The 25,352-nt window shown below is 41.0% G+C and overlaps 3 protein-coding genes and 1 non-coding gene across 4 annotated transcripts; 1 reads left to right on the top strand and 3 right to left on the bottom strand.

Moving 5' to 3' along the window:
* The first annotated feature begins 1,736 nt into the window (after positions 1–1,736).
* Positions 1,737–6,639, top strand: s1pr5a (sphingosine-1-phosphate receptor 5a). Its single transcript, XM_063904077.1, is given in 3 exon segments — positions 1,737–1,983; positions 3,585–4,915; positions 4,918–6,639. Coding segments are annotated over 2 exon segments (1,161 nt in total). The 5' UTR covers positions 1,737–1,983; positions 3,585–3,801; the 3' UTR covers positions 4,965–6,639.
* Positions 6,640–8,930: 2,291 nt separating this feature from the next.
* On the bottom strand, positions 8,931–13,554 carry spc24 (SPC24 component of NDC80 kinetochore complex). Its single transcript, XM_063904207.1, has 6 exons — positions 13,433–13,554; positions 11,112–11,294; positions 10,304–10,448; positions 10,096–10,200; positions 9,888–9,964; positions 8,931–9,146 (listed from the first exon to the last, which is right to left on the bottom strand). Exons 2-6 carry the CDS (start codon positions 11,275–11,277, stop codon positions 9,040–9,042), a joined length of 600 nt encoding a protein of 199 aa, XP_063760277.1. The 5' UTR covers positions 11,278–11,294; positions 13,433–13,554; the 3' UTR covers positions 8,931–9,039.
* A 990-nt stretch (positions 13,555–14,544) lies between these two features.
* Positions 14,545–22,666, bottom strand: kri1 (KRI1 homolog). Its single transcript, XM_063904959.1, has 18 exons — positions 22,476–22,666; positions 21,488–21,555; positions 21,301–21,403; positions 21,123–21,222; positions 20,372–20,429; positions 20,229–20,278; positions 19,659–19,761; positions 19,495–19,572; positions 19,300–19,412; positions 18,982–19,210; positions 18,719–18,889; positions 17,940–18,015; positions 17,280–17,389; positions 17,028–17,190; positions 16,817–16,947; positions 16,136–16,200; positions 15,956–16,051; positions 14,545–15,453 (listed from the first exon to the last, which is right to left on the bottom strand). The coding sequence occupies exons 1-18, from the start codon at positions 22,558–22,560 to the stop codon at positions 14,985–14,987; spliced, it is 2,268 nt and encodes a 755-aa protein (XP_063761029.1). The 5' UTR covers positions 22,561–22,666; the 3' UTR covers positions 14,545–14,984.
* Positions 16,290–16,388, bottom strand: LOC134878790 (Z30 small nucleolar RNA). Its single transcript, XR_010167730.1, has one exon. It is a non-coding gene; the product is annotated as a Z30 small nucleolar RNA (small nucleolar RNA).
* Positions 22,667–25,352: the final 2,686 nt, after the last annotated feature.

Below are 25,352 nucleotides of genomic sequence, written 5' to 3'. Positions count from 1 at the left end.
AAAGTAGAGACACTACATACTGATATACACCTGAACATCAGCAGGAGAGGACTCTTTAAAGTAGAGACACTACATACTGATATACACCTGAACATCAGCAGGAGAGGACTCTTTAAAGTAGAGACACTACATACTGATATACACCTGAACATCAGCAGGAGAGGACTCTTTAAAGTAGAGACACTACATACTGATATATACCTGAACATCAGCAGGAGAGGACTCTTTAAAGTAGAGACACTACATACTGATATACACCTGAACATCAGCAGGAGAGGACTCTTTAAAGTAGAGACACTACATACTGATATACACCTGAACATCAGCAGGAGAGGACTCTTTAAAGTAGAGACACTACATACTGATATATACCTGAACATCAGCAGGAGAGGACTCTTTAAAGTAGAGACACTACATACTGATATACACCTGAACATCAGCAGGAGAGGACTCTTTAAAGTAGAGACACTACATACTGATATACACCTGAACATCAGCAGCAGAGGACTCTTTAAAGTAGAGACACTACATACTGATATACACCTGAACATCAGCAGGAGAGGACTCTTTAAAGTAGAGACTCTACATACTGATATACACCTGAACATCAGCAGGAGAGGACTCTTTAAAGTAGAGACACTACATACTGATACACACCTGAACATCAGCAGGAGAGGACTCTTTAAAGTAGAGACTCTACATACTGATATACACCTGAACATCAGCAGGAGAGGACTCTTTAAAGTAGAGACACTACATACTGATACACACTAAAAGTAGGTACTGATTATATTGTTTCACAGGTAGTTGTAACATGACCCTGATTATATCTCCCCGTTCAGTTTGCCCTCAGGTACAGAATCAGAGATTAGTCGTTGCCAACGTTTCGCTTCCTGATTCTCCTGACGTGTAATTACAGATCGTCACAGTTGCTCTGCAGGTTTCTCAGATTCTCCCACAGAGCAGAGAAACCTCACACTCGGAGAAAAAAAACTGTAAAGGGAAAAACCACACGTTAATGTCACCGTGGAAAAAAAGCAATTTGTGCAGCAGGTGCAGCTGGGTCTGTTTTGCTCGCCAGAAAACCCCAAAATTCAGAAAATGACATACTGCCATAACGTCTGTAATTATCTTTCTGCTCACACATAAAAAAACACCATTTTTTGGGGCTTTCATGCCATTTATAGATATTCTCCTCCCTTTCTGAATGTTTGTAGGACCTTCAAATCTCTGGAAGGAAGCGTTTGTGCACAGAAAGTTAAATTACCCGGTCATAAATAACTCAAATGACATTTCTTTCTCTGTCATTTATGAATTCGTTAATGTTTTCATGTTAACAGCTGGACTCAAGATGTGTCCTACTTTACTAAAAAAGTGAATTATCATTACTATGAATGTCCCAGTGGTGGAAGTACTCAGACTTTATACTTAAACTCAAAAAGCACCAAAATCTTCTTAAAGAACCAAAAGTAAAAGCAATCATTGTGCAAACCGGCCCATTTCAGAACAGTATGCAGTATATGGAAGGACTGGATGATGAGTGTTGGTGCTTTAAAGTGTTATCACAGCTGGTAAAGGTGGAGCTCATTTGAATGACTTTATAAACTGCCGCTGGATATCTGAACCAATTATATCGCAATGTCTATTTCCCAGTAATCTCAATCTGTCAGACAAAGTAGGAGAATAGTTTCTCCTTTTACTTGAGTCATGGCCCTGTCTTCCACCTCTTGTTCAAGTCTCACTTTCTTTCTGTTCTGTTGTATAACAAACAGAAACACATAATCTGTCATCGAGCTGCAATCCCTCCTCAGGGCAAATCAGAGAGTGAGGGGTCACGCGAAGGAGGGAGGAGAAGCGTTGAAGGGCAAACAACACGGAGGACCAACCCACTGCATGTCGAGTCCTGCCTGCTCCGATCCCACATCACATCACATCACACTCCGCTGCCGCTGCTGCTGCTGCTGGATATTAACCATTCTACAGGTGCGTGGAAAACGCATTTCAAGTTTCCTTTTTCAGCCAATTTGGACGCGTGTGTGCGTAAAGACGCGCACAATGGGTCCGTGTTGCTCTGACATACATTTATACTGATTTTAGTGGTCATTTTTTATTCTTAGGGAATCGATTATGTTCATTGTCATGCCTCTATCGTTTATTTCTTTAACTGTATGCATGCCAACTAAAGTGGCGTGGGCGGTGTCGTCGTTCTGCTGCAGCGTGGAACAATAGTTTCAGAGTTACGATTGTTGGCTGGGATGCGTGAAGTCGCGTTAAATGCGTTGCTCTGAAATGCATTTATAGTGACGTCAGTGTATGCAAGTGGTCGTTTTTAACTATTACGGTACGCACTACTGGATTTCTACGCGTTTACAGGCGCGCGGAAATCACGTTCACAAGTTACGGCTATTGGATGAGATCCGTAAAGTGGGTTTGTGTTGCTCTGAAATACATGACTTAGGACGGGTCCTTTTGCTGCCTAGCTCGATGTCCACTCTCTGCTGCTTCTACTGGATATTTATGCATCAACAGGTGTGTGGAAAAGTGTTTTAAAAGTTACGTTTTTACCATTTTGGACGGAAAGGATGCGTAAAGACGCGTGGAATTATTATGTTGACTTTACCTTACCTCCTACCGTATCGATATTGCTGATGGTTTTGACTTTTATTTTGGTAACTGTATGACCGCCAATCAAAGTGTCCTGACCCAGGGTCCTCTCTCTGCTGATACTACTGGGTACTACAAGTTACATTGTTTGGATAAGATGCGTAAAGACGGGTGAAATGGGTTCACGTTGGCCAGAAATAAAATGATGATCACTTTAGAGCGTGCAAGTGGTTCTTTTATGGATGACGTTATCGATTATTGTGTAACTTTATGACGCCAATCAGAGTTATGTGATGCAGTGTCCTCTCTCTGCTGCTATTACTGGATATTTACGTTGTAAAAGTTTCGATTGTTGGAGAAGATGCGCAGAGACGGATGAAGTGGGTCTGTGTTGCTCTGTGATACATTTAAAGGGACTCTATGGAAGTGCTCCTTTTTTACTCTGTCGTTGTGATTTTATATCGTATATTTCATGACATAAGTACATGTAGGGAAAATTAACCAAGTCTCTTTTCTAGTTCAAATTGACTGTTTTGGATGGCTACACACATGCATAATTACGTCATTGCAAAAAATGCGTTTTTAATAATACATATGTGCTTTGAGTTCCTACTCATTTTGTTCCGCACGTTTGAACCTGAAAAACAACAAACGTGGGTTTACATTCAGACTGGGACTGCCACTAACGACCAAGGAAGATGTCCAATACATCCAGTTTTTCCTTATTTGAGCACCAACTGGAAGCATTTCCTCCTCATTAATCCTTTATTTGGTTCATAAAATTATATTAATCCCCGAAGGCAATTTGATTTAGGAACAAGAAAAAAAGAGGGGTTTAAATCATGTAAATAATCATTACCTTCCGTTTATATTCTGACTGGTGTTCTCTAAATTAATCCAATAATCTATTTCCTGTCATTAAGGATCGGGTTTATGTTGAGACATCTTCACTGACTGTCCTCTCCTCTGGTCTCATGCAGGTTGGCCCTCATCGTCCCCCTAGTGGCAGAGCCGGGCATCGACTTTGGAGGAAAACTCCAAACCACAGGAAATCCTCTCTGACTGCATCAAAAGGAACTCTTCTTCCTCAAGCTTCTCCTACCAAACAAAGAATGCACAACCAGAGGACTTTATGACACCTTTACTGTGGATCTAACTTCAAGAAATCAGAAACTCACCTTGTGGAACTAAGTAAAAATGGCGACCCCATCCGCCATGCCAATGTCGCCCTCCTCTAGAAACCTTCTTTGGATGTTTCGCTCATACCAGAACAAATCAGTGATCTGGGAACACTACGAGTACATGGGGAAAACCAAGGGCAACAGGTACTTGGAAGGACTCAAAACCATGGACATCGCCATCGCGCTCGTCTGCGTGCTCATCGCCGTAGAAAACGCCATCGTGCTCCTGGCTATCTGGAGAAACAAGAAATTCCACGTGCCCATGTACTACCTGCTGGGCAACCTGACCCTCTCCGACATGCTGGCGGGCTTCATGTACATGGTGAACATTCTCACGTCCGGCGCCAATACCATGAACATGACCCCGGTGCTGTGGTTCCTCAGAGAAGGCGGGGTGTTCATCATGCTGGCGGCGTCCGTCATCAGTCTGCTCGCCATCGCCATAGAGCGCCACGTGACGATGGTGCGCATGAAGCCGTACCAGGGCAACAAACAAGGCCGGATGTTCGCTCTGATCGGCGCCAGCTGGGTGCTGTCCGTCTTCCTGGGTGTGCTTCCCTTTCTTGGGTGGAACTGCATCGGTATGTTGGACCAGTGCTCCACGGTGCTCCCGCTCTACGCCAAAAGCTACATCCTGTTCTGCATCACCGTCTTCAGCGCCATCCTCATTTCCATCGTGGTTCTGTACGTGCGCATCTTCCGCATCGTCAAGTGCAACACGCAGCGCCTCGCCTCGGTGCCGCAGCGCAAGGGACTCTACCGCAAATCCCAGAAGTACATGGCGCTCCTGAAGACCGTCACCATCGTCCTGGGGGTCTTCATCATGTGTTGGCTGCCGCTCTTCATCCTCCTGCTGCTGGACTTCTGCTGTCCGGCCAATGCATGTAAAGTGCTCTTCAACGCGGATTACTTCCTGGGCATGGCCATGTTCAACTCCCTGCTGAACCCCATCATCTATACGCTGACGAGCAAGGACATGAGGCGGGCCATCCTGAGGCTGCTGTGCCGACCTTGCCTCATCACGAAGGACGGGCAGGTGAAGAAGATCGGGATCCCCTTCCTGGAGTGCAGCACCAGTAAGGCGGACGGTGCTTCCCACAGGCTGGAGGGACTGGAGACGACGGTGTCTTCTGGAACTTCACGCCCAAAGCGATTTACCCCAGGATCTCCAAGACATGACACAGCCGCTCACGTGACTCTTAGAGAAAGCCTTCGGACTGAAACACGGTCTCTAATCTGGACAGAATAAGCTCGATGCAGCAGAGATCCATACTGGGAGAAAGACACTAAATATGTGAAAGAAACGTCAACCTTAAGAGGAGGGGGCAAAACTGGCATTACATTTATCTTGAGGACACTACAAACACGGCCAGTATTAGTCAGAGAATCTCCCGCTTAGACATTTCATTTGATCGGCGTTGTCCTCTTAAAAGGGAAATGAAAGGGCAGATGTTGTATATAAATACAGCTGTGTCACATCAGTGGAAATGTGAATTCCTCCGGGCGGTATGTGTTGCAAATGATGTGGAAATCTCCCTAAATATGTGCTACACACCGTTGGGAACTTGCCTTGACAACAGCAGCAAAATTGAATAATATGGAGCTTTTTTTGAGCCGTTTCACTTGAAAAATGACTGAAATGAGTTTTTAATTCATTAAGAAAATTGCTTACCAAGAACTCCTTTGAACACATGGTCCTGAAAAGTAGTTATCCAAAGCTGGTGGTAATACCTTTGACAGTATCCGAGCTATGTCATATAAATGGAAATTCACATTAATTAGCATGTTCTTTTTGCCAGTTTTCTGAAAGAATCCATGATATTTGTGCTAGATTTTGCTCAGAATTGGTCTAAAGCAGCAAATCCCGATAAACATTCGGGAAAAAAAATCATCTTTGGCCGTTTTAATTGAAAAATGACTGTAATTATAAAATGCAATTAATTAATCAATTACTAATTTCTATGCATTTATTTAGTTGGGTTTTTTTTGCCAATTTTGGAGCATTTTCTGGCAGAGTTACTTGTGAAATGATTGAAATGATCCAAAACAACAGAGTAATGAATACGTTATTTAAACACAAACAGGTTAACTAAAGCTGTGAGGCAGAGTAATAACCAATCTGTCGCTCAGATCTTCATTTCATCCGCGTTTAAATGATCCCAGTGTGCAGACGGTTCACATAAACCACCTGATGACGCAGATAAACCGGGGCTAAAGCTCAAAGTTTGTCCTTATCTCGTCTCTCCGAGCTGTATTTAATGACATGTGCATCCACACCCAAAGGATCTGCAGCCAAACCCGTGTAATTTCTGCCATGTGAGTTTTTGGTCGGTCGCCCGAGATCAGAGGCTCTTTATTTTTCCCGGAGAGGCCCTGAAACGCGTCATCGGAGCCTCTTTCAGCTCTGGAGGTCCCCTGAACATATGTAGTAACACATGATGAATGACTCTATAAACCCGATAGCGGAGGCTTGTCGACGCCTTCTCGGCTGCAGTAATCCCATTTATGTGCTCCAGTTTGTGGACAAAAACGGCTCTTCGTCTTGGAGGAAGTTCAACGTGTTTGTCGTTAAAGAGCAGATATCATCTTTTCCCACAAAGCAGCAACCTGCTCGGCAACAGAGCCTGTGTGTGTGTGTGGGCTTCAGAGAACTGGGGGGGAAACTCATTGTGTGGTTAGAGTGACAATAAACGTATCACTGTGTTATTGTACATACATGTAAAGAGAACATCTATTTACTGATTTCTGTTTTGTATACTTTGTAAATATCTATAGTCCTTTTGTTTTGTGAAACCGTAAGTTATGATGTCACTTTTTATAATGTGCACTGAATAAAACATGTGAATGAAGTTTACCTGGAGCACAACGCGCGTTCTGATTCTTAACGTTGGACAAAACTTGAAAAGATTTGAAGCATTTTTTGTACTTACAGTATACATAGCATTTGTATTACTGAGGTAGAGAAAAAGTAAGTATGATCAGCCAAATGTACTTAAAGTATTACATGTAAAATATTAATTCTGCACAAATTTATGAAATAATTCAGATAAACCTAATTAAATAATCATACATAAACTTTGAGCTAAATAAATTCATTTCTATGCAAAACTCAGAGTAACGAAAGCTGTCAGAAATGAAGTGAAGTAGAAACAGAGGTGGGACAAGTACTCAGATCTTGTCCTTGAGTAAAGTAGAAGTACTCAGATCTTGTCCTTGAGTAAAGTAGAAGTACTCAGATCTTGTACTTGAGTAAAAGTAGAAGTACTCAGGTTTTGTACTTGGGTAAAAGTATAAGTACTCAGATCTTGTTCTTGAGTAAAAGTAGAAGTACTCAGATCTTGTACTTGAGTAAAGTAGAAGTACTCAGATCTTGTACTTGAGTAAAGTATAAGTACTCAGATCTTGTACTTGAGTAAAGTAGAAGTACTCAGGTCTTGTACTTGAGTAAAGTAGAAGTACTCAGATCTTGTACTTGAGTAAAGTAGAAGTACTCAGATCTTGTACTTGAGTAAAGTAGAAGTACTCAGATCTTGTTCTTGAGTAAAGTTGAAGTACTCAGATCTTGTTCTTGAGTAAAGTAGAAGTACTCAGATCTTGTACTTGAGTAAAGTAGAAGTACTCAGGTCTTGTTCTTGAGTAAAGTAGAAGTACTCAGGTCTTGTTCTTGAGTAAAGTAGAAGTACTCAGATCTTGTACTTGAGTAAAGTAGAAGTACTCAGATCTTGTACTTGAGTAAAGTAGAAGTACTCAGATCTTGTTCTTGAGTAAAGTAGAAGTACTCAGATCTTGTACTTGAGTAAAGTAGAAGTACTCAGGTCTTGTACTTGAGTAAAGTACTTGAGTAAAGTAGAAGTACTCAGATCTTGTACTTGAGTAAAGTAGAAGTACTCAGATCTTGTTCTTGAGTAAAGTTGAAGTACTCAGATCTTGTACTTGAGCAAAGTATAAGTACTCAGATCTTGTACTTGAGCAAAGTATAAGTACTCAGATCTTGTACTTGAGTAAAGTAGAAGTACTCAGGTCTTGTACTTGAGTAAAGTAGAAGTACCAGAGTGTAGGAATACTCTGTCACAGTAAAAGTATTCTAAATGTTCCTCCAGTGAAAGTAGAAAGTACTCTCCTCTAAATGTACTTAAAGTAGCGACAGTAAAAGTAGTCATTGTCTGATTGGTCCATTTCAGAATAATATCTCTGATAAGTTTTATAATGATTGATCATTAAAGTGTTCTCAGAGCTGGTAAAGGTGCAGCTAGTTTGAATGGCTTTGTATACTGCAGGGTAGCTGCTGGATTTACTGCAGGTGAACTAAAGTCTGATTTAAGTGTAGTGCAGAAGAAGTACAGAGTAGCATAACATGGAAATACTCAAGTAAAGTACAAGTACCTCAAAATTGTACTTAAGTACATGAGTAGATGAACTTAGTTACTTTCCATCACTGAGTTTAAAGTACAAGATGTCCCTTTAAGTTGTAGTGGAGTTTAAGTACAAATAGCTTAAATAGAAGTACTGAGTTCATCATTGACGAACCCTCAGTGAATCTCGTAAAACGCCAGTGATAAATATGCTACTCTATGATGTCATATATATATGCATTTAACAGTACAAAGCCAATTTAAGCTCAAGTCTAATCCGCTACCGATTAACGGAATAACAAAGATGAAACAGAGTGAGGATCAGGCCTGACTGACAGAGACCCGCCTGCCTGCTCACCACTTGTTAACCACTTCGTTGAGAAGTGTGATGAAGCAGCAGGGTCGAGGCGCTGCTCTGTTTACCGTCAGGAAACCACACGGCGGGTTCCAGTCATGCTGCGAGCGTATCGGGTGTCAGTCTGCCCACTCTTCACCATGCTGCACCATGTGGCACCTATTCCTCTCAGAGGAAGCTGGTGGGCAAATATGTCACAGCTGAAATACAGTGGAAACTGAGAAACCCTTTAATATCTGTTTACATCAGCGTTTCACCCTGTTGTTCAGCAAATGAAACAAAGCCTTTAAAAAAAACACAGCAGCATCTCTTGGGAGATGTATAATAGCATACCAATAAGCCCTGCAGCGCCCTCTAGTGGCCAACACCCCCCCCCCCTTCAACACTATGACACATGATATAGATGTTGCTTAAATACAGTTAAAGAAAAGCTACTCATTTGAAAGTTGTGAGATATTTAATTTTCAGAAACAGTGTAAACGTAGTATAGAATATAACAGACAGACAACACAAATAAAGTACACGCAGTTCTTCACAACGCCTGCAACTACCACTCGGTGCTGACGAAGCTCCACAGTTGGTCGCTCACGTCGCTCGGTGATATGTTAGACGTGTCAATGTTGATCGGAGATGCCATGTCGGCTCCGTAGTGAACTGCAGAAAACACAAAACAAAAGCCAGAAAATGTCACTCCATTTCCCCCCAGCCACAGTATCTCTTACAGGAGTCAATATACAAAACAGCCTCTATATTTCTACACAAATATACTATGACCTGTGTTCATCTTTGACATCTTAAAATGTTTTATTACAGCGCTTAGTTAAATACTCGATTCTGATTGGTCAATTTGGACATTTCAGAGGTCAATTTGACAGTAGTACAGACCTCTGTTATGCACTATAATGACCTAAGGAGGATCAAGAGAGAGAAAGAGGTTAAAAGACGGAGCACTGGACGTCAGATAGATTCCCGGAAGTAGACACGGTATGGGCTCTGCAGAGTTTAAGGACTTGCTAGAGGAGACTGTGGACAGACTTGGACCGTCGCAGAAAACACTAATCAGGGCTGCCTTCATTTTAAATTTAAAAATGATTGTTGTCGGAGTTCAGCCACGGAACAAGGTTTGTTTTCTTAGAGGGAGAAATACGATCATTTTCAAGTCCATACAATCATTTCAATTAATATCAGGGGTCAAGTCATTAGTGTGTTTGGTATCTGGCCGTGTAATAAGCGGGATAATGTGCAGCGAGGCGGTCCTTATTGGAAAGAGACACCCTTCTGGATGATCAACATTAATGCTTGGCTCCCTAAATGCCAGCATGTAGAAATCCTGATTGCAAACTTGAGGTGTCACATTATTAGAGACTCATTACGACCAGAGGAAGCTACACCTACCTCCTTTTAAGATGTTGGGTGGCGTGTCGTACTCCCACTTGATCTTCGTTATCAGGTAGTACACCTGAGACACATATCTGTGGAGGGAGGATTCAAAAGGAAAATCAGACAAAACTTCAAACTTCTTTATGTGACTGTAAGAAAACAGGAGCACGTTCATCCACAGACTCATCCCTCCTCGGTCAATCCTTTAATATGTGGGACTCACACAGCTGAAGGGATGACCTCTTCCGTGTCTTCGTCCACCTCACTCCGAAGAGCCTCCAGCTCGTGTTCGTTGTTTTTCAGACTCTCTAACTCCTTCTGCAGAAATCTGGAGGACAGTTAAGGACTCTAACAAAGACAGGATTAGAAAAATGACACTGATATGGCTCCTTTCATTGCATGTTCCATATCAGACGTTTATGAAAAGATACTCCAGTTCTGAGTCGGTTATCTGGCTCTTGGCGCTGCACCGCCTCAGCTGATCCTCCAGGCTCTGGAGCTCCTCCTCCATCTGGTTCTTCTCCGCCTCCATGTCCATTAGCCTCTGACCAGCAGCCTCCTCCACCTGAGCCACATCTGGGGAGGAAGGACGGTGATAAAGACAACATTTAAGATGAAGATCAGAGGGAGTCTGAAGCACTGGTTCATCTGGAGTCTTTCTCTGTATATTGTGTAAGCACCAGGGATTAATCTAAACCAGTAACAGGGTCTCTAATCCCTTTTACGGCTCCTTCAAACCAAAGTACAGATTTCCCCTGTAAAATATTAAAGTGATGCCAGAAAACAATCTCTCTGATGGTCAGAAAGGGTTTAATGAGTCCAGAAATATGGAGATGGGGTCAGATGTCTGGTCCGACGGCAGAGACAGCTTACGGAGAGTAAATAGGGGATGGATGTCCGGTGGGTCTGCCGGGGGACGAGTGGCAGGCAGCAGGCTGACACAGACTGAGATTTCTGATCTTTTCTTTTACTCTCCTTTTTTCTGGAGAGGAAGTAAATAAACCAGAGCTCTGGATTTATTTGTTGTTTGAGGTGCAATATATGACTCAGCAGCTTTAAGACGTGAAGGAGCTATTATTTTCAGCTTCGCTCTGATGCAGGATGTTCACCGGAAAGTGGGCTGTTAGTTCCTCATACTATATTTTACTGTGAAAATCCCTGTCAACCCTAACACCAAAGCAAATTCCTTTTGTGTGCTAGCCTCCTTGTACTGTATATGCAATAGTTGTGATGACTTGCCTTTTAAAATCTGCGTCACCAGCTTCTTGGTCTCCATGTGTTTCTCGAACAGAGCCTGTGTTTCGCCCCTCACCTTCATCAGTTTCTCAGGCCTGCTGCTGTTGATGAACGACACCAGAGCATTCCCTGTCTCCTCCAAGTCCTGGAACTTGTCAACCTGAGCCATCGTGGGGACAATGCTTCCTGGAAAGCAAAACAGAAAAGATTGTTTGTTTTTCTGATGCAGGGAGAGACAAGTCATCGAGGCTGGCTAATCGTCAACAACAACAAACAAATCAAACATTAGAAGCAATGTCCAGCAGTGGAAGATTGCTTATAACAATACCAGACTGTCAACACTACTATAACAACAGTATAGGATTCTTGTTTGTGTGTTTGTTTGTTGTAGTAGTTGGAAAGTGTGTTGACAAGGATGTAAACTATGTACCACAATTATTTCAGTGAATAAATAACATGTTACTGTCCTGTAACTTTAACTGCTGTACATTGCAGTGTAAAGAAAGTATAAGATGTTGACTTCTAAAGATATAAAGGCTTTACTTATCATAGGCACAATGAAAATCTATCACCTTAGAGTCCTACAATACAATATAAAAGACATCAAATAGTGCAAAAGGGAATATTATTAGCAGGAATACCAAAAATATATATAAGATACAAATAAATACTGTACAGTGAAAGAAAAATAAATAAAAATGAACAGTGTTTTATAAAAAATAACAGCAGGAGTATGTTGGTGGATACTTACTATAACGCCTGCTACTTTAAATAAAGACGAAGTATTGTAATATGTATTAAACAGTGACGTGCGGTGAGGGGAGGCAGGTGAGTCATCATGAAAAGTAAAGTGAAGAAATAAATTTAATGATCATATTTATCCAGTTGTTTGTATTATAAAGTTATTTTCCTTTTAATTTCACCAGTTTTACATTATTTTGATCCAAAATCGCTGAATTTTCATATTCACGTTCAAACACTGAGAACGGCTGCTCGGTGAGGCACCAACCTGCTGACATGCTATACAGTGAGACTGTAACTGCTGTCTGTCTGTATGTCGCTATTAAAATGTTCAAACACTCTGGCTATATTAACTAATTTCCATACTTTAGCTGGTGTATATAATATACAGTGTTTTTTGTCAACTGTATGTCTGTAACGTGTCTCTTGTGCTGAGCAAAACCGCTGCGAAGAGAGACTAGGTGAGGCACGCAGTTCTCCTGCCTCATGGCAGGGGGTGCTAGTGAGTCCAGTGATTCTTCGTGCGCTGCAGAATAAGTGACAGCGAGCTAAAATTGACAGTTAAGTCAAGTGCAGTCGTTTGCTTATTTTTTCTACAAACAGGTCATTGATGCTTTTGTTCAGAAGGAGCGGCGCATGGACTTCATTTATAAATAAAGGTAATATCGCAATAACGTTTTTAATTACATGTGCTTTATTGAGTGATACAGTTTTTTATATGTGAAGACTGCTGATTTGGGATTTTAAACACAACACCATTAACTGCTGCCATTCAAATAATGAATAAGATGCTCTAAGGTTCAAATCTGATTGTGATTACGTCAGTGCCTCACCAGCCATGAACTTCACCGCACGTCACTGGTATTAAAATAACATTACAATAAGTATCCTTAACTTCAGACAAATTAGGAAACGTTAGAACAAAAAGAGACATAATATACATTAAAACACATTAAATACGTACCAGTTACCACAACACTGGACTTGATCAACTAATTTAAGTGAATGTACATTACTTTACACACACTGACCCTGTAGCTGACATGTTTATCAAACTGAAATCCACAAAGAAAGGTAAATAAATCGTCTAAAAAGGGTGAAATTCTCGCTGTGTTTTGTTTGTTGTTTGCAACGGATGTGCAAACCAGTGACCAGATTTGAGATGGCGAAAAAGAGGACACGTGCGATTGTTGTGGGGTGTGGGGGAAGCGCCAGTCAATTTAAGTACACGCTTAACGGTCCCAACAGTGAAAACCGGGCGTTTTCATGAATTTATAAAACCCTCCACTTGCGATTGTTGGGGGGTGGGGGGAAGCGCCAGTCAATTTTTAATGGTCCCAACAGTGAAAACCGGGCGTTTTCATGAATTTATAAAACCCCCCCGGACGCTCCGGACAGGACGTAAAAAGAGGACAGGTCCGGGCAAAAGAGGACGTTTGGTCACCCTAGCTAAACTATGATAAAATGACGTCGACAAACAACACAATGTTACTACAGTATCACCAACACTTAAACTAACTTGTAATACCAAAGTTTAAGATAAATATCAGTAATTAATTGTTCAAATAAAGCAGAAATCTTACCTTTCAGTTTGTTCGTGGGATCCAAACCGACAGTAAGCGCGCCTTTTCTGCTGCTTCTTCTTCGTTTGTTAATGCGCGCGGATGTAAAGCGGACTCACGTGCACAGCGCCCCCTGCTGTACTGGTCTGGAGTCAGTAGAAAAATACGTAGTAAAGTAGTAAAATTAGCACTCTGTTTTTCTAATCTTTCACAAACTTTGGTAACTTAATTTCCTTACTATTAGATTAGACAAAACACCATTGTTATACCTATGATACACCATTATTTCACTATGAGACCCATCTCACCGCAATTCTACATCCACATTACATATTAATACACCCCTATACTTATTATCTTGTACCACATGTAAAATATAAATTCTGCACAAAAATGTATAAAATAGTTCAGATAAACGCATGCAAAAACATAATAAAATAATCATACATATGTCAAACTTCTGGCTCAATAAAATCATTTCTATGCAAAACTTGGAATAACTAAAGCTGTCAGAAATGAAGTGAAGTAGAAACAGAGGTGGGACAAGTACTCAGATCTTGTACTTGAGTAAAGTAGAAGTACTCAGGTCTTGTACTTGAGTAAAGTAGAGGTACTCAGGTCTTGTACTTGAGTAAAGTAGAGGTACTCAGGTCTTGTACTTGAGTAAAGTAGAAGTACTCAGATCTTGTACTTGAGTAAAGTAGAGGTACTCAGGTCTTGTACTTGAGTAAAGTAGAAGTACCAGAGTGTAGGAATACTCTGTCACAGTAAAAGTATTCTAAATGTTCCTCCAGTGAAAGTAGAAAGTACTCTCCTCTAAATGTACTTAAAGTAGCGACAGTAAAAGTAGTCATTGTTTGATTGGTCCATTTCAGAATAATATCTCTGATATGTTTTATAATGATTGATGAGTTTATTTGAGCACAGATCCGGGCAGGATCAAGAGGAGCTTCAAATCTGAAGGATTTCACATCTTCTTTCATCTTGTTTTCAGAGCATAAAAAGGTGAAGAGTGAATAGCTTTCATCCACCTGATTCAAACCATGTAAAAATACAGTTTATGAATCACATCTGCTCTAATCAGCTATAAAAGACAGTGTTGAGTGTTTGATCTCAAGAATTGCCACATGAAATTTGATCTGGATGTTTATTACAGTTAGCACAAGAGGAATAGATTATGATAACAATTATCTAAGTATAAACAGATCAACAGAACTCCGTGTGTAGCCACTATCCAGTCTTATATAATTTCAAACCAAGGTAAATTTGAGGGAGTGAATCTACAAACCTGAACCAATCATAATGTATTAAACTCTTAGAGCATCAAAATCTATGGGTTCTCCAGAAACTAAATGTCACAGCAAAGTTAATCTGTAGGTTTATTACAGTAAACACAATGCAAGAGGAATCAGATCATCCATGAAGTCTGAACTAAGGCAACCATGTGGTAAAAACCCTAAATATGAAGTCCTTATTTAAAGATTCATACATTGAGGGTGGGAAACAATTCTGACAACTATTAGATCACAGAAATCTAGAGCTTGTGGTGTCGGGATCCTTCTGAACGGGCGTCTCACTCTGTGCTTTTCTGCTTGTCCATCTTCTCCTGAGCCTTGCGTCTCTGCCTGCCCAGCTGTCTGAAGAACAGTCTCTTGGGGTTCAGGCCGTATGCCTTCAGTCTCTGTTGGCTGAACTCCCGGCCTCCGATCCTCACCCCCGCCAGTCCTCCCGATGAGAGGCGTCGTCCTCCTCCGGGGGCCTTCTGCTTCGCCTTCGACCATTTCGGCCTCTCAGTCCTGTTCCTCACCACCACAGGTTTGTCTGCAGCGGCGACCTCAAGCTCCTCTTCCTGCTTCATCTTGGGGACCAGAACCTCCTCTTCGTCGTCACCTGCTTCTCTCAGAGTCTGGACAACTGTCTCCTCTGTGGAGTCTGTGATGGCGGAGGACTCTGCATCCTCTGTTTCTCCATTTTGGATCTTCAGATGATCCCTGTTCTTCTTCCCGACCTTGTTTTTAGCATCCTCCAGCTCTTTAGCTTCCCTGTAGATCAAATTCAGAGACGTATTGTTAGACAGTGCTCCAAATTGTGGATCAAATCATCCAAAAACTACAGAAATTAATCAGCATTTTACCACTTCCTGTTTGTGGTTGTTAGTCTGAAATAAGGTCTGTGGTTAACACAAGCTGAAGAGAGCTTAATGGGTTTATTCCCACAGTGGTTGCTAACAAGTGTCTAAATGAGATGACTAAACGCCATCACGCCCAACATTAGCATCCTTTAGCTTAGCGGTGGAGACATGAAGTCATGTCACCGTGCTGTAGTTCCTTTATAGCCCAACATTAGCATCCTTTAGCTTAGCGGTGGTGACGTGAAGTCATGTCACCGTGCTGTAGTTCCTTTATAGCCCAACATTAGCATCCATTAGCTTAGCGGTGGTGATGTGAAGTCATGTCACCGTGCTGTAGTTCCTTTATAGCCTAAAGTTAGCTTCTTACTTCCGGGTCGGCGAACAAATATAGGTCACTATTGGTTTATACTTACTCAGAATAGACGGAGCTGAGGATTTCTTTTTTCCTCTTCACATTCTTGGCCTTGATTTTATAGTTGTTTAAATCACTCGACTCCTCCTTGTCCGACCTGAGAGAACAAAAAGAGAATCAGTGAAGGCAACGAACAGAGACAGAACAGGCAGCGAAACTTTAAAGCGAACAGAGGTCGTACCTGAACATGCACGTCTTCTTCAGAGAGCACCACTGGTTCAGCTCCTTGTCGTCAGCGTGTAAAATCTGAGGGAGGAACCAGAGACTTCAATTAGTCTGGGACACATTTAGTACATATTTTAAAGACTTTTTAAAGAGTTTCTCTGCCGTGTGGTCTGCTCAGAGAGAAGATTAATTTGAGATCATTCCCTGGTCAGAGCGGTTCCCGGAGGAAGAGCAATACCAGATCAGTCACCTCTAACTCATCACAGCAGCATTTTCCCCACCAGCAGACAGTAGATCCAGGGCTAACACCCAACCCTTTTAGTTCCAGGTTTGGATCAGCTCCTTGAGTGCAAACCATTTGAGTTTGCACAGTAGAGGAGGCGGCTCTTGGCCTCAAAACTGGTTTAAAAACTGTCTTTTTTTCTGCTCCAATTCGTTATTGATTGGTCTGAATGGCTCCGGTAGCTAGGCTAACATCCATGCAATATGTGAGAAACCTCACATCATATAATCCTTCATTAATGGCACTTAGTTGCTGAACATTTTTGGATAAGCTAACTGCATATAGTTGTATTGGGGGGGTTATAGTGTTTGAACTCTAATTGGCTGATAAAGCAAAGACGCAGCTAGGTTTATTGGAGGTAAAATGAAAAAGCAAACATCATTTATCTGAAGTTTGAAGCGCTGATGGTCTCACCTCCTCCGTGCTCAGGCCGAAGTCGTTGGCCAGCACCTGTCTGTAGCGGAACCTGCAGGGGATGTCGTCGATGATGTCCTCGTAGTCCAGCTTGTAGTATTCATCCAGGTACTGCTCGAAGCTCTTCGCCTCTGAAACACAAGCAGCGTGACGTCAGACGCCTACAGGGGGAGCAGCCTGGTTCTGTTTCAATAGGAGGAGGTTAACTCACGAGGGTCGAACACCGGCTTGTCCTGAGTGATGACTTCTGCAAAGTGAGACTTTTTCCTCTTTTTGCCCGATTGAGGCAAATCCTCTTTCTTCATCTTCTTCCTCTCCTTTTTCTTCTTCTTCTTGGAGGCCGTCTGCTGGCTGGGGTCGTAGTCGGCATCCATCTGGTTAAAAAAAAGGATGTATTCAAGAAACCAAACATCTCAGATGTGATAAGAGGAGGCTTCAAATTAGAAAAGTTAAGTTTACTCACAATGAAGTTCTCATCGTCGCAGTGCGGTCCAGAGGCGTCGTACTGCTCCTCCTCTTCCCCGCCGCCCTCCTCTCTTTCTTCTCCAGTCCATGTGTCCCAGTTCCAGTGTTCTGCACACACAACAAGCTATGGGTTACACCTTCAAACCGCATATAGATAACATGAAGCTGTATGAATCCAGAGGGAAACCCAGAGCCGTTGTAGCACGTTAGCACTGGTGAGCCACCGTAGAGGAGCAATAAGTCAAACACAGGATCAAACTAAAAGCACATAAGGAGTTTCTGATATGAAGCTAATGCACCAACACTTAACCTGGTTTGGTTTGATTGAGACACAGGTCTAATTTTATATTGTTTTGAGTGCTTATCTTTATGGTTTAAAAGCACCTATTTTAAGTTGTTTTGAATAAAATAAAGTCAGCTTAATGCAATATAACTCAAACACTAAGAATATGAAGGTTAAACAGAGAGTTGATTGGAAAGAATTAAACCTGTATTATTACTGACATGCGGTTCTTGTTGCTACATAAACATTTAAATCCAAATCAGTGCCTCACGATTCCTTGCAAACGTCCCAGAGAAAGAAACGTTTGATCTTAAGTTAATACCAGCACTACAGAAAATAAATAAAGCATGCCGTTTCAACAAGAAAAAGACCTACCCTCAGGTTCCTCATCGTCATCAAACTGAGGCTTCTCGTCCTCTGCTCCTCCGTAGTACTCATCCCCAAAGAACTTCTAAAAACGGGAAGAAAATTAAACATATTTCAGTTTAAATGTGTTAGAAAGCCACGTTGAGCTGCTTCAGAGCTCTGCACTGAGACCCAGCTGCACTCTGACTCCTTGTAGGACAGGTGTGATTAACTCAACCCAACGCAGCTGTGCGAGGAGCGTCAGAGCACAGGTGCTACTAATCACACTAACGAGGCATGATGCAGCCTTCTCTACTTTGAATGTTTGCTAAGCCCCGCCCCCTTGGTTAATGTCGATATGCCAGTCAAGCTCTCCATTCTGAACCACACACTGTATATGCAGCTTACAATGACTAACAGTGACAGATTGTAGCTCTCCTCAAAGTGTTTAATGAACCCTGATTGGTCAGAGGATGCACCCCTCTCCCCGGACGGACAGACGTGCATGATTCCCTTGTTTTATCAAGGCTTTTTAGGACAACAACTAGCCTAAAACAAGCTTCGAGTAACACTTAAATGAGGTTGGTTGATCATGAGAATCTAAATGAGAGCAGGACAGAGCTGCTGTAGTTATACTAAACCAGCTTCCATTTCCTAACATAACAAGTCAACATATCTAAAAGTAAGACTTGTGTACTGCTAGCTCTGCATGCTAACACTTGTAGCTTACGTTAAGCCAGAACAGTCCCAACATTTATCACCTTCCTCATACTTTTTATTTGTTGCACAGCTCGTGTGTTTCCACCCACCTGCATTAGCTGGTCGTGCTGCCCCGGATCGAACTCCCCCTCCAGGTCATCCTGACTGAAGGCCAGCTGCTCGTTGCCCGTCAGCTCCTGCAGCCTCTTCAGCTTCTCCATGATCTCAGTGCGCTTCAGGTTCTTCAGCTGCTTCAGCTGCTCCTGCTTCTGCTCCTTCTCCTGAAGACAGGATTCACCAAGAGGGGGGGGGGTTATACAAGCTAATAAAAGCAGCATTAGGATTTACTGATGAGAAGCAGATCGTTTTTAACCTTTTGCTTCCTCTCCTTCACTTCCTCCCTTTTGCGCTTTCTGCTGTCGTCTTTGGACCTCACAGACGTGGCGATAGTGCGCGGGTACGTTTTGACCCGCTGAGCGTCAGGCTCTTCGAAGCGGAAGTTGTAGTTCCTCTCAAAGTCCTCCTGACGCTCCAGGAAAGACTCGCCTTCCTCCTCAGAGTCCTCCACGTCATCCTGCACCAGCTCGTCGTAGGTCGGGATCCTTTATACAATAGAAGAGATTGCAAATGAATAATGTAGTGCAGGAATGAGTCCTAAAACCCGGAAATGAGTCAGCATTTTGGCACCTACCGCTCATCATCCTCCTCATCTCCCTCCTTGTAGCCCTTGTTGAGGACGTAGTCTCTCAGGAAAGCCTCCTTGTCGTCCAACTCCGGGTCGTTCCAGTAGTCCCTCAAGTATTTCTGTGCCCAGAGAAACCTCTCACTACAGAGCTAATCTCAAACATGTTTATCTTACAGTTAGTCTGATAAATATGTCACTCACCATGTCCTTCACCTCCTCTGGACCCTCGATGTCAGCCTGTCCTTTCAGCCACTCCACAAAGTCGGCCTCCTCTTTATCCTAAACACATCAGCAGATTTGATCCTGATCTGTGAAGCCTTTAAAAGTCTCTCCTCATGATTTGAAGTAAGGCAGCAGAGTCTCACCTCCTCGTCCTGTGATTTGACCCTCCTGGTCAGCAGCTCTGAGCCTCCGTCTCCCTCGGGGACCTCCTCCTCTTCATCGCTGTCCTGGATGAACTTACGGAAGCTGAGGAGAGGTTTTACACTCTGTTAACCTTTGTTTGAGGCATATAGTACAAATAATCAACCAAATTGTCTTTATTCCAACTCATTACAAGTTCTGCTTTATCTTTTTGGGATTTATGGTCAAAATAGACTTAATTTCAACTATTTGTATTTGAAGAAGGCACGTCAATGGCTCTAAAATCCTAAATAAATAATGATGGATTATCACTGACTGGTATACTTCAAAGTTTCAGTCTATGTTTTAAAACCACTTCAAATGCTTTAACGGCAGCTCATAATGACACCAGATGCTACACATTTAAATAAAACACACAAAATGTACAGAAAGTAGAGACCATTTATTGCGAGAATGTAGTATCGAACCATCCTTGTTATTTTGTGGCAATTAAATCATCTTTTTCTGAACTAAAAACTGGAGGGGAGAGTTGAGTCATTCTGACAGACACCTTCAGACTGTCTGAGTCTTACCTGTCTCTGAGCTGCCGCTGCTCCTGGATGTAGCTGGGAGACGACGCTCTCTTTAGGAAACAATATTTAGAGTTAATAAATCACTGGTTTTGTATTTGCATAATACTGAGGGATGATAAATATGTGTTAACCGGGTCCAATACCTCCTCCATTCTCATGGCAGCCTCCTCATCATCGCTGTCGTCATCGTCCTCGTATTTACTGTAAAGTAAGAATAAAAAAGGTTGACAGAATGAGCAGCTTCTCATCATAAGGATTGTAAGGAAACTCTAAGATCCAACTATAAAAGATCCACTTACAACTCATTTATAGACATCACAATCAGCCCACAACAGAAACCCAAACGTTCATGCATTGTTAATAGTGGACACAAAGTGTGTTTCTTACCGCTTAAATGATCGGTTATCGATGAGCAACAGCATCCAATGCCAACATTATATTTTAACAGGCTCATTGCTTCTCCGACTCAACATAATTTGAAGATATTTTTACACAAGAACACCTCTTGAGCTCTCCTACACATCAGCAAAGATGCGAGTCAAGGCCTAAGTTAATCGGAAAGTGGACCGAAAAATCTAAAATAACTATTTTCTATGTATTTAATTATCTCTATAGTTTGTAATGACATCTGTAGGGAGGTCTGCCATCTCTCCAAAATAACTTATATGGCACTCCCTTTTGAAAAATGGTACATGCTTTTGAAAAACCAAACAGTGTCAGGGATTTCAGATTACACCTAAAAATCAAGATGGATAAACAGAAAAAAGGTGTTTTGTGAACTGTCCCTTTACGTTCTTGATCCTGATAGTAGGAGACAAATTGCATCTCTGAGAAATGTGATGGCGGTGCATTCATGCACAGTTTGTAAGAATGGATTCTCAGTCTCTGACTCACCCCTCCTTCTCCAGTATGACTTTACGCTCGTAGTCCTTCAGGTACATCGGCTTCACGGCTTTCTTCGATGTGGAAGGCTTCTCATCACTGGTGGATGGACCTGAAAGATTAGGTAGTTTACACATTACAAAATGTCCTACAGACCCTGAACGCAACACTGAATATACACAACATTTACCCTCTGAGTAGAACTTGGCATCTTCCTGGTAGATTTTGGGGTCTTTCTTCTTCAGCAGGGACAGTGTTCTGTAAAAATCCCGCTCCACTTCAGGGTCCAGCTCCTGGGGAGAAAAATACACGAGTCAGTCAAAAAATGTAACAAGTTATTGAGACACTGTGGTGTAAGAGGAGAAGAAGATGCTGACCACTTCACTGTCATCAGAGCTGGACTCAGAGTCAGAGTCGTCCGCTTGGTCTCCATATTTGTCCTTTACTGCACAATAAGGAAAAACACAGTTACTATAATATCTGAGGTATTTCAATTTCCTATTATATTTATTACATATTATATTTTATTTAAGGGGATATTTTTGTGACATTTGATCCATTTTGGAATACAATATATACTAACATTAGTTAAGATGAATGTATGCAATAAAAGATTAAAATACATAGAATTTAAATTATAATATTAAGCAAAAACTAAAAAATGTAAATAAAAGATTAATTGAAATAATATTTATATAAACAAAAGCATATAATTTATAAAAAAATATGCAATAATATAATTGTTTTATATTAAATAGATTTCAAATATAAAATAACAAATATGAAGTTAATTAAAAATGTAATTAAAGATTCATGAGTTAAGATTTAAATATGCAATAAATATTAAAATACATCTAATTAAAATATGAATATTAAGGAAGACGTTAAGAAAAAACATAATAAAATATTGAAGTAGATTTCAAATATTAATTTCAATATGAATTTAATTACAAAAATAAAGATAAATAAAACAATATGTTAAATTATGACATATCAGTCAAACAACAACACTATGGGAATATTACAATATTTGCATGGGTTTGTTTAAATACAACATTAAATTAAAGTAGAAATATCTCCACCTTTACCAGCTGCAAAATTAAAGTGACATATTGTGATTATGAATTTGGCTATAATAGATTAAGAGTTACTTATATTTGTTGGTACTCTTAAGTATTTTGTTATGCTTACATTTATCTTAAGTACGATTAAGGAAGCATGACTTTCACTTGTTACTGAGTATGTAGACACTATATTATTGCTACTTAACAACACCTAAAAGTAAAATACACAACATAAATCTGCTGCTGGTCCCCACGTTGTGTTGTTAGCTTGTCAGTTAGCATCGTTAGCTGAAACACTCACGTCTCTGCAGCTCCTCTTTCAGTCGGTATTTATCGTATTTCAGAGCAAACCCGGAGTTTATCCTCAACTCCGGTTTGCCTGCCATGGTTTTGATTAGGAATTTATCTTTAAACTAGAATAAAAAAACTACACGCTGGTAACCGGAAGTCATTCCAAGCACTGCATAAGTGTGTGGAAAGCTAGACCACGTGGGTTCCGTTGTATACGTCATAGATTACGTTCCTTACGTACAGTGTCCAGCAGAGGGCGCACTCATGCATCAGGAATTTCATACATAGAGAAATTGAGGAAAAATAAAATGTAACACAATTTTTTATGTAGATAGAAATAATTTGTGTAAGTGTGTTTTATCTGTATGTATATTTTTGTATAATTATATATAAATATATTTTTATTTTGTTATTTAAAAAAAATATTGTTTAGATTTTAGATTTTTATTTTTATAGTTTATTCATTTATATATTCTTATTTTGTTTTTGTTTATTTTTTGTTAACAATAATAGTATTCTATTATTTAATCAATATATACCCTTTAAAATATATTTTTTTTATTATATAAACCACCAAAACCAATAAAATAATGTATTGTTTAACCGTCCATAAAAGTGTTTGTTTTGACCTCCCTCTATAAAAAGGTTTTATTTTGAATAGGGTTAGTAACTTCTATTTCATATATTAAAAGTCTAATACCTACAGAGCAATAGTCGATTCATCAGTCACCCATTTGTCCCAAAAAAAAGCCCACAAAAGGTAAATAATAAAAGTGATTTCTATTTGACTAAGTGAGTGTTTGTTTGATAACGGATCGTACAGGACACTGTGGCTGTACAAGTTTAGAGAAAGAGGAGGAGAGGGTGTTTACTGGATGCGTGGCAACGTATTTCTGACAACGTCAGAAAAGTGTGCAAAATCAGGAATAAACCTGAGCTGGCTGATATGACGCAGATATGGCATCAATCAATATAGGCCAAGGTATGAATAACATCCCCTGTAACTGAAAAATACAACAAGTACATAACTAGTAGATAATAAATTGTAAAAATAATGATAAAGCTTATTTGTATATCATATTTCATATGCAGGATACAGCTCAATGTGCTTGGCATACAACAAAAACAGAAACATATAAAATTCAACTGAAAGAGGACATATGCTCGTTTTCGGGTTCATATTAGTGTTAAATGTCTCTCCTGGGACATGTCTCCATGCTTTAATGTCAAAAAGCTCTTCATGTTTCTCATACTGCCTGTGCTGCAGCACCTCTTTTCACCCTCTGTCTGAAACCAGAGCCCAGTCTGCTCTGATTGGTTAGCTGGCCGGCTCTGTTGTGATTAGTCAACCGCTTATGAGATGTCCCGCCCCTTAGCCTATCACGTACAATGTGTTGGAGCGCTAGCCAAAGGAAGCCAAGTGTTACATAGTGATGTCATTACGTTCAGGAAGTAAACAAAGGAGTCCAATGGAAGCGTTTCAGGCTGGGGGGAGGGAACACAGGGATTTTAGCCTCCCTGTCTCTTGTATTTCCTGGTAGGCTGTTCCCCAGTTTCTAAGATGTCCTCTATGATCAAACATCATTAGCAGTGCTATTTATCAACCTCCATCCCCATAAACCGTCTGAGCATAGGTCAGTGACGTCCGGTTGGTTGGTTTTGTTTATTCAGGATCAGACGAGAGCGATTTGGAACCTGCTCACACATTTCATCAGAATAGATTCAAATCAGAAACAATAGATGATCTCTCTTTAAAACAACACATTGGCATAACTTGTGACAACTGCTTACATATAATGTGATGCAACCAGAGGAACACGTTCAGTAAAGTTAAGCCTTTCTTCGACATGATAAACACATGAGCAGGAAACACTGTAATTGAGGAGTCTTTATATCATAAATCAACTGAAATGCTCCATCCTGCCGAACGTGACCTCTGCGGATAAATCAATGGTTAATGACGTCGAGGGATTCTTTTCTTTGAAACACAGATGTGTTCTTCAGTGCTAACAAAAACAAGTCTGTTTGTACCACAGAAGTCTCCATTCCTGCTTTCACAATAAAAATCAGTGACGTATCAGGAGAGGTTAACCTGACTGATGACCAGATGTGGAAAGTATCCAGGTACAAGTTTTGTATTTAAGTACTGCTTTGACATACTTGTACTCTGCTTTAGTTTTTCCAATTCATGATACATTACAACCATAGTTAGAAGTTACGTTTAAAACACACTTCTAATCTTCCTGTGGTGTGTTATATAAGTATTTGTGAATGGTAATGGTCCGCAAAGGCTGAAACTCTCTCTGTACCCTCCAGAGGGAGTTTCTCTCCCCCCCCCCCACACACACACACACACCCTGCCTGAAACACGTCCATTGGACTCCTATGTTTACTTCAGGAACATACAGACATCACTATTTAAAACTCACACTTCTATTGGCTAGCGCTCCAACATATTGTACGTGATAGGCTAAGGGGCGGGACATCTCTAAGCAGGTTAACCAATCCCAACAGAGCCGTCCAGCTAACCAATCAGAGCAGACTGGGCTCTGGTTTCAGACAGAGGGTGAAAAGAGGAGCTGCAGCACAGGCAGTATGAGAGACATAAAGAGCTTTCTGAACATTAAAGCATGGAGACATGTCCCAGGAGAGACTCTACACTGATATGAAGCTGAACATGATCAGAATTAGCCCTTTTTAAGTGAAGAATATGAGTACTGCTGATGAAGAATACAGTTGTAATAATAGTATACAGTATTGTCCGCACAGTGAGGTCATGCATGAACTCTTGTTTTCTTGTTTTGACACATGCATGTTTCCCCACATGTCTACATACGTGTATACCTGACGTGTGTTATCAGCGCTTCCACTCTTCCTCAGCCTTGAA

The sequence above is a fragment of the Eleginops maclovinus genome, chromosome 16 (assembly GCF_036324505.1).
Source record: "Eleginops maclovinus isolate JMC-PN-2008 ecotype Puerto Natales chromosome 16, JC_Emac_rtc_rv5, whole genome shotgun sequence".
Lineage (NCBI taxonomy): Eukaryota > Metazoa > Chordata > Actinopteri > Perciformes > Eleginopidae > Eleginops > Eleginops maclovinus.
The sequence above is the reverse complement of the archived record's forward strand: the minus strand, read 5'-3'. Positions and strand labels throughout refer to the sequence as shown.

Coding starts and splice junctions, on each gene's coding strand:
- spc24 (XM_063904207.1), bottom strand. CDS start 11,277: ATGGCTCAGGTTGACAAGTTCCAGGACTTGGAGGAGACAGGGAATGCT. Junction 10,449..11,111: donor GGTGACGCAGATTTTAAAAG/GCAAGTCATCAC, acceptor CTTCCTCCCCAG/ATGTGGCTCAGGTGGAGGAG. Junction 9,965..10,095: donor GAGGTCATCCCTTCAGCTGT/GTGAGTCCCACA, acceptor CTCCCTCCACAG/ATATGTGTCTCAGGTGTACT.
- kri1 (XM_063904959.1), bottom strand. CDS start 22,560: ATGGCAGGCAAACCGGAGTTGAGGATAAACTCCGGGTTTGCTCTGAAA. Junction 19,413..19,494: donor CAGAGGAGGTGAAGGACATG/GTGAGTGACATA, acceptor CTCTGGGCACAG/AAATACTTGAGGGACTACTG. Junction 17,390..17,939: donor TGACGATGAGGAACCTGAGG/GTAGGTCTTTTT, acceptor TTGTGTGTGCAG/AACACTGGAACTGGGACACA.